Raw genomic sequence first — 9396 nt, forward strand, 5'->3', positions numbered from 1 at the left:
CTTTCACCATAGAAGCCACCCCTCCCCATTTATCCGGGCTTGAGACCGGCTATGATAGTCACATAGGCTGGGTTAGTGGCCTCCAGAGAGGTGTTATGTCCTCTGGAGGTTTTGTTTGTTGTTGTTATAGATGTTAAGGTGCCCATACACGGTTCAATTATTATATACAATATTGTATACAATATCGCATCTCATCACATCTCGGTTTTGCCATGAGATGAGATCTAGTACAAAAAGTATGTGCTGGCATCTGGTGATGCCTTGTGGCTGGGCAATGTGGCAGCAGTCTCTGCAGTTAGTATGGACACATGAAGTTATAGCAGCAACACCTGACACAGTAAATGAGACAAATGAACATGCCTAAAGCTTAAGCAGATGGTCTTCATGGTAGCAATAGCCTCTGGATCAGTAAACCGAGTTTTTAAGCCACCTTATAGCACAGTCATCCTGAATCCAGCCTTCATCTTCTGTTGGAGCCAGCAGTAGTACAATCCTGTGTCACTGATTTCTACAGAACGGATGTTCAGATGCTCTCCGTAGTCTGTTGTTACTCTGCCATTGTCAGAAGGCCCAAGTAGGTACTGTGATCGATATAGTCTATGGGTGACTTTTTCCTCCTCCTTATCCCAAGCCACAATTTGCCCTGGTTTGGCTCCTGGGCACTGAAGGGTGAGGCTTTGGCCTTCTGGAATATGTACCATTTGAGTTGGTGCCTTTAGTAAGTTTGGTATGTTTGGAAGGAAAGGCATATAATTCCACATTTTCCTCATACGTTTCAAGGCACCAGTTATCCATTTGCCGATCTTATGTAGGAGGTTGGATGGTGTTTTCCTGCAGGGTGATGTGCAGCGTCTGATCTGGATCTCTGGCTTGCGATTAGTAAGATATTGCTTGAATCTTGCTAGGACAGCGCCTGAGCCACATGGAGCCTCTTTTTTCTTCATGAGCAGATACCTTGGGAACAGGTGGTCACTCCTCACATGGCAGTAGCCCACTCTCATTTGTTCTCCTTGCACATCACAGCGATCACATACGGACCAGTCTGAAAAAGACGTGAAGGCTGTAAAGCCGTCCATTACCAGGTCTTCTTGTGGATGATCGTTCTTTTCTGAGAATTCCACATCTGCTGTTAGGGCATCTTGGATGTCGATGTTATAGCTATAGAAAAACTGCTTATCCCATGTGCCACATATGTAGTGCCCGGAATCTTTTGTTTGTGCCCGAAATAGTATAAGGTCATACACTTGGATGGCAAACCTCTTCAGGGCATCGGTGTTACTCTGCATGTTGTTGCTGTCCACTTGAGTTCCACCGTTGACATTGGTGAACACCCGGCTGAGCTCACCACCCAAATTCTTCTGATAGTACCACACTACAGAAGTGATCTCTTCTGGCTTGCAGTGGCATTTTAGCGTGATGGTCATGTCCGTCAGGTAAGCCGCTGTGTCAAATACTATGAATGCTGGGCAGTGCACGGTTCTGAATACATCCTTCTCCTCCAGCAGCTCCAATCCAGAAGCCGGTCTGATGTTTATTAGGAAAGCCGCAGCAATAAGTAATAAAAGGTGATGACTCCTCAGAGCCATCACCATGAAAGTCATTGTAAAACAATATATAGCTCAAGAAGCAACTATCAAGTATGCAACTTGTCTCGTCTAGTCACAAGTGACAAATGAGCAAGCACAGGAGTCACCACTGGGATAGTCTCTTCTGTTCTTGTGATGTCACCATGGCAACCACTCAGACAGACTTATGGGGCCCATACACCAGTGAGGGGGGATACTACAGCTGATTTATATACAGTTTCTTATATAGCGCAGCATATTCCATTGCACTTTACAATTGATTTTCTCTTCTTCATCTCTCCCCTCATCTGTCCATTTATCTCATTATCATCTGATTTTGTTATATAGCTTATGCTTAGTGTCAACAATGTTTTGCATCTTTACAATTGCATTTTTTGGGACATCGATGTCGTTTCTTCTCTACACGCCTTACAATAATCTTACAATAGACATTGGAAAACACAGCAGGAAACTGTATTACAGAATAAGAAGTCAATAGTGTATGAAAAATCTATCTCTCATTCCTTTTTTCCCCCCTTTTTTCACAAAAAATGTAACAGTGTAATGTGGGCTAGCTGAAATGAGGGAGATTGCTAGGCTAACGAGGGCGAGAGGGAGACTGCAGCTATTTCAGGGAGTCTCCTGCAGAATGCAGGAGGGTAGGCAGCTATGCCTCATACCCTCCAGCATGACCCATTCCATTAGGTACAAAATGCTCTGTTCCTGGACTTCCCTGCTCTGTTCCTGGACTTCCAACCTCTGTAACTGGCAGTGGCAGTTACAGAGGTTGAACTCCAGCACAGTCCAAAATTCAAAAGACGGGGTCACATCAACTGTCAGTGAGTCCAGGACAGTGATGTTTGGAGTGGCATTAGGTGTGGCTCCCCTTTTTGAATATTGGACTGTGCTGGAGCCCCAACTCTGCAACTGCCACTGGCAGGGAAGTCCAGGAGCAGAGCATTTTGTACCTAATGGAATATGTCATGTTGGAGCAGGGCCGGATTAAAGTTTGTGGGGGCCCTGGACAAAAAGGTCTGTGCCCCCCTCCGCCGGACGGAGGCATCATCCCCCCTCCGCCAGACGGAGGTGTCATCTCCCCCACCCCCCCTTCCCCGTACCTGGGCAGCGAAAGGGTGGGTGACAGGGTGACAACTGTCCCTGCCTCCTGCTTGTCTCCGTCTTCTCCTCTGAACAGCCGCATCTGCAGGCTGTTATATAGAGCGAGAGGCACAGGCAACTAGATATACTGGGGGGGATGAGAGGCTCCGGGACTGGGACAGTGGAAGGTGAAACTGAAAATCCAGAGAGCTCTGCGTGCGGGCATGGCGTGGCGTTGGGAGATGGGGTCAGTACATGCAGTGCACTGCTAATGCCAAGCAGTGTGACTCCGCCCCTCTAATAAAGTCGCGCATACTGTATATGACACGTCACACCCACGACCTGCTGCCTGTCACTAGAGCCCCAATAGTCCGGGTCACGGAGCGGGACTCGGAGCCACACTGAAAGGTGATGAAGCTCCGCTCTGACCCACAAAATACTTGCCTACTTTTGAAAACTAGTTTCAGGGAGATTCCAGGTGCTAGTAAAATGCGCTGTGCCGCCTCAAACTGCGACCTGTCACGCCGAAGGCGTGGTCGGCCCAAAAATGGGCGGAGCTACACACCAGGTGGGTGTGGCCTTAGGGAGAGGGCATGGACAAGCACCGCGACCCCCATTTTCATCATTCCTAGCAGCTGGGAAGCTCAATGCCTGCACTCCCTCCGTCCCTGCGCTGAAGAGATGCCATGTGCATCACTTCAGCGATCACCAGCTGCTCTGCAGAGCAAAGCAGCGGTGAACTTCGGCTCCCCATAATTACCCACATGGCAAGGACAGCGGGTCAGTCTCCAAATAGCGGGACTGTCCTGCTGTAATTAGGACAATTGTGAGGTATGCTATAGTACTAAAAGCAGCAAATAAAGAAAAAAAAAAAAGGGATTTTTGTAAGAACTTACCGTTCGAATCCCTTTCTCTGATATGGTCCTGGTGACACAGCTTCACATTGGGATGTAGGAGGGTCCGCAGGAGCCAGGCACCTATCCTAAAGCTTTTGGAGGGTAGGCTCCTCCCCTACTGCATCCTACGTTCCAGAGCCGGTCCTTTTGGGTGGGTACGCTCAGGTCTGCAGTTCTCATCACTGCTCGCCCGAATGATGCGTCCACCGACGCGAACTCATGGAACCTATTGAATTTGGCAAAAGTATGAACAGATGACCAAATGGCAGCCCTGCAAACCTGCTCAGCTGTTGCCCCAAGTCGAACCGCCCAAGAGGTGGTAACCGACCTGGTGGTATGCGCATTAATCCTGGCCGGTACAGGCCTACCAACTTTAGCATATGCGAACGCAATAACAGAGCGCAACCACCTAGCAATGGTCTGCTTAGAAGCAGCCCAACCAATTTTGTGTATGTCATACAAAACCAGTAAAGTATCAGTCTTTCTGACACTCTTAACTCTGTCCACCTAAACGCGCAAGACGCGCACAACATCCAAATTCCTCAATTTGTCCCTTTTCCTAGAACCCTCTGGGGGTTGAAACACAGGCAGAACCATCTCCTGATTTAGATGAAAAGCAGAGACTACTTTTGGTAAAAATCTTGGGGTACTGTCCGAAAGACAGCCCTATCCTCATGACATATAAGGGAGAGAGACTTGTAGAACAAAGCTCCCAACTACAATACTCTTTTTGCTGACGCCACCGCCAACAAAAAACCAGCTTCCCTGTAAGGAAACTAAGGTCAGCCAACCTTAACGGCTCAAAAGGCGCCTTTTTAAGGTACTCCAGAACCAGAGATAATTCCCCTGGCGCTACTGGTTGCTTTTAGGGAGGGTTCAATAGAGAAAACCCCCTGCAGGAAGGTCTGACTTCCAGTATTAATGCAACCCTTCTTCGGAAAGAAATTGACAAGGCCGAGATATGTACTTTGAGTTACTGAAGGCTTAACCCAGAGGAAAGTCCATTCTGTAAAAAACTCCAACAATTTTAGCCACTTTAAATCGGGATGTGTGTGATTTCTATCTTTCACACCATCGAATATAGGTCTTCCAGACCCTATAATAATTTTCAGAAGACTCTCTGGCTTTAATCATCGTGTTAACCACCACCTCTGAGAATCCTATATTCCTCAAAATGGCGGTTTCAACTGCCAGGCCATCAAAATTAATCAAGCTGAATCCAGATAGTTAAACGGTCCTTGTCTTAGACGGTCTGACCTCAGAGGTAGACGCCCTGAGTCCACAGAGAATTTCTGAAGCCTCGAGTACTAGGACCTCCTTGGCCAATCTGGGGCCACTAAAATTACTGGAATTGTCAGGGCCTGTATCTTTTTCAACACTCTTGCCAGCATTGGAACTGGTGGAAAAACATAAAGAGAATTCCCCTCCCAGGGGATAGACATGGCATCCACCGCTTCTGCCAGTGGATCCCTCATCCTGGCATAAAACCTGGGTACCTGATGGATGAATCTGGATGCCATCAGGTCCCCCTCCAAGGTTCCCCACCTCCATGTAATCTGGTGGAATACTTGTGGGTTCAGGCTCCATTTTCCTTCCATCAGCTCCTTCCTGCTCAGGAAGTCGGCCTCTATATTCTCCATTCCTGGTATAAATATTGCTGATAATGTTGGAACATTCTGTTCCGCCCACAAGAAGATTCGGGACACCTCCCACATAGCCAGCTTGCTGCGTGTGCCTCCCTGGTGGTTCAGATAAGCCACAGCTGTGGCGTTGCCGGTCTGAATCCTTAAAGGGAGCCTCTGCAACCTGTCTCCCGCTAGAGAAAACACTTTCCACACAGCTCTCAGTTTCAAGATACTGATCGGTAAGGCAGATTCCTATGGAGTCCACAAACTCTGCAGACGCAGGTCCAAGACTACTGCCCCCCCAGCCCCTGAGACTGGCGTCGGTAGTGACTACCAGCCAGCTCCAGGACTGCAGTGACCAACCCCACTGAAGGGAGTCCACGTCTGTCCACCATTTCAGGGAGGCTCGAGTTTCCGAAGACAGCACTATCTGTTCAGATTTCATGGTCTGTGTGATTCCTGACCAAGCCTTCAAAATATTCCACTGGAACACCCGAGAGTGGAACCTGGCAAACTGCCGCGTCTCGAAAGACGCCACCATCTTCCCCAGCAGCTTGAGGCACCTCCATACTGATGTGCTCCGAGAGCTGAGAATCTCCTGGACTAAGGCAACCAGATCCCTGGCCTTTGCCTCCAGTAAAAATACCCGATGTAGATGGGTAACCCGAATGACCCCCAAGAATTGGAGTCTCTGTGACGGCACCAACTGAGACTTTTGTAAGTTTAAAAACCAGCCGTGAGCCTGCCAAAAACCCAATGGCTTTTGCCAAGTGACTCTTCAACATGTCTGCTGACTCCGCTCTGAACAGCAGGTCGTCCAAATATGGGATCACGGTGTTTCCCCTCAGTCGAAACACAGCCGCCATTACAGACATTATCTTGGTGAATACCCTTGGCGCTGAGGCCAGGCCGAAGTGCAACGCCTGGAATTGCAAGTGTATGGTCTCCTATCTCAATAGGACCTGATGTCCTGGGTGAACAGGAACATGAAGGTACGCGTCCTGGACATCCATGAACGCCAAAAATTCTCCCTGGTCCAGGCTTCACAGCACTGACCATAGAGACTCCATTTTGAAATGGTCTACCCACAAATGGATAATTAACGACTTTAAATTGAGAATCGGTCTGAAAGACCCGTCTGGTTTGGACACCCGACACAGTGGAATAAAAGCCTTTTTTCCATTCCGCTCTGGGATCACCACACCCTTCTCTAAAAAAGAATGAGCCGCTCCCAAGGGAGCTGTACGGAGCCGAGCCCCTTTTGGTATTGGCGTGGGAATGAATCTTCTTGGAAGAAGACCCTTGAAGGGAATTCTGTAACCCTGGGTTATAATTTCTGACACCCAAGAATCCCGGTATAACAATGCCCATGCGTCTTTGAACAGTGTCAGATGTCCCCCCATCTAGACCACCGCCGGGCAAAACCCTTGGCAGTCATGCAGATGGTTTGTCCTCTCCTTTGTGTTTGGTTTCTTATTTTTGAAGGAACCAAATTTAGAATTTAGGACCTTTCCCCTGAAGGGCTGCCCTCAGACAGACGCACCTCCTCTAAGGGAGGGCCGCAAGGCTGGCCTGAAAGCAGAAAGCCTTGATGTCTGCTTGGCTGCAGGGACTGGCAGGACAGTACTTTTGCCACCTGTGGCCTGCTTAATAATCTCTTTCAGTTCAGAAGCAAGTAACAGCTTTCCTTTAAAAGCTATTGTCTCTAAGGCTTTCTTAGACACATTATCTGCCTCCCAAGCCTAAAGCCAGAGCACTCTCCTGGCATTTACAGACACTGTGGAAACTCTGGCAGCCATTTTGAGAGCTTCCTCTCAGACTCCAATACATGCTCTGCAGCCGTTTTTTTTAAGCTTCTCTGCAAGCAATAACACACAAGGGTCAGCGTGTAAAATAGTGCACAAATTTCTGTCCCACACGATCATGGCCTTAGAGACCCAGGCTGAAATCATCAGAGGGCGTAGGGTGTATCCCACCCCTTAAAATAATGCTTTGAGGCTACCCTCCAGCTTTTAGTCTGCGGGGTCCTTAAACGCTGCTACCCCTTGTACTGGTAGCACAGTGGCTCCACCTGAGGTCTTGATACACGTGCCACAGAAGCATCTACCACTGGGACTTTTTTCCCGAGGTCAGCATGCACCTCAGGCATGGGGTACAGGCTTAGAAATCTTTTAAGTATCTGAAGCCTTTTATCAGGGGGTTTTCAGGCCCCTTAGCAGGGAGATATCAGATTCTTTACGCTGTCTCATAAAAAACAACCTTTGCAGGAGTTTATCCTTCACAGACAAATTTAATGCCTGTTTAACAGCAGTAATAAAATCCTCTCCCCTGAGGCTGAGGACTCTTCAGAAATATCACCCTGGTTTGGTTCTGTGTACTCTCCTACCTCATCAGCAGCTAATAATGGCCCTGAATAAGACCTTTTAGGGGTCCCCACAGAATAACCATAAAACTTGTGCAACAAGTAATTTAAACCTGCTGATTCCCATAGCAGTATCCTGCATGACCAGTAATAAATCAGGATCTGTCTGGGTCCGAGGCACAGAGCTAGGGGACTGCTGAGAGAATGGCAATGGTCTAGGGAAGTTACCAGCCATCACTCTGCCTGTCCAGTAATGCTCCAAAGCATTTTTAGACCTGCCTAGGGCTTGGCCCATGCAAGTTCCGATGTACTACCCTCTGGAGTTCACTCCCCATGGGTTTCACAGCAGCGCATATAAATACATAAGCCCCCCTCAGGGACAATTCTCAGTGTACAACCACTGCAAGCGCTCAATGCATTTAAGGCTCCCTCCCCCAAGACCACAGGCTGTTGCTCAGACCTGATGTTCTCAATAACACGGTCACAGCATTAAATGTACATACATTATATACAGTGTACTCAGTCACTTAGCTTTCTGTAGTCTTCAGAATGGGGAAAGCGAAGCGCAGGAAATCCAATCACTCTGTCAGGATCTGTAAGCCAGCTCAGCTCCGCTGCAAGCGTTCTGAATGGCGCCAAAACAGAGTGAGGGAAGGGATCAAGTCCCTGCTGCTGCGGGGTCTGTGACTTTTGGCGCCAACTACCCCCAGACAGCCGCTCCCATTGTAGGATCTCCTTGTTCCAGTATCTCCCCCTCAGCTGGGGACCACTCGGAACATGCCTGTAACCACACTGCTGTCCTCTCATATCAGGAGCTCAGTGTGTAAGCTCCGCATAAAATGGCCGCCGCCATCACGGAGCGCCTGTCCCCCATGATCCCCACCTAGCGTGAAGCCGGTTTCAGAGCGCTCCGGAGCCCAGGCAGCTTCTTAAAAGAAGCTGTAAGCGCTGCACAGGGAGGCCAGACAGCGTCTCCCATGTGCACAGTGAGCTGACAGGACGCGCTTCTGTCAGCTCCTGCTGCGCTAGCAGTGTGAAGATTCACTAATGAGAATCCTCACACTGTGCCTACCTAGCTAGTGTAAAAGTTAATAAAATAATAAAAACCCTAACTAGCTCTACTCCTTCGGCTGCTCCGGCAGCCCTTTAGAATAGCACCCACTCCAGTGGGCACCTAACACGAACTGAGGAATCTGGGATGCAGTAGGGGAGGAGCCTACCCTCCAAAAGCTTTAGGATAGGTGCCTGGCTCCTGCGGACCCTCCTACATCCCAATGTGAAGCTGTGTCACCAGGACCATTGAAAGAGAAAAAAGATTATAAGTATTGTACCTTATCCACACACAGCACCTGGTGCATTACATTTTACGGTGAGCCAGAGCCGGCCTTAGGCATAGGCAAACTAGGCAATTGCAGTGGTAGCCAACCCTAGCCCTCGAGAGCTACCAACAGTGCACATTTTCCAGACAACCTAGCTGCTGCACAGCTGCAATCATTAATCACTGACACACTTTAAAAGATCCACAGATGGAGCTAATTAGCTCACTTGTGATTCTGTGAGGAGAGCTGCAAAACATGCACTGTTGGTAGCTCTCGAGGACTAGGGTTGGCTACCCCAGGCCTAGGGCATTTGGAATACCTATGAGCATCATCAGCTTCTGCTGATTAAAATGATATGCAGCATGCCTATATTCTTTGTGTGAGTGAGGCTATATCTGCATATGAAATAGTGTATTCATGGAAATCACTGTAACATAGCATTCTTTATTTAGGTATAGCCACAGTCGCACACAGAATATAGGCATGCTGCATATCAATTTAATCATCGGAAGCTCCTTGTGTGTCCTGGTC

At 48.5% G+C, this 9396-nt stretch overlaps 1 protein-coding gene across 1 annotated transcript; it reads right to left on the minus strand.

Moving 5' to 3' along the window:
• Nucleotides 1-431: 431 nt before the first annotated feature.
• Nucleotides 432-1601, minus strand: LOC146009604 (Ig-like V-type domain-containing protein FAM187A). Its single transcript, XM_083150052.1, has one exon. It carries the CDS (start codon nucleotides 1599-1601, stop codon nucleotides 432-434), a length of 1170 nt encoding a protein of 389 aa, XP_083006178.1.
• Between the last annotated feature and the right edge of the window lie 7795 nt (nucleotides 1602-9396).

This window comes from Crinia signifera, chromosome 6 (genome assembly GCF_055691185.1).
Source record: "Crinia signifera chromosome 6, ASM5569118v1, whole genome shotgun sequence".
In the NCBI taxonomy this organism is placed as follows: Eukaryota; Metazoa; Chordata; class Amphibia; order Anura; family Myobatrachidae; genus Crinia; species Crinia signifera.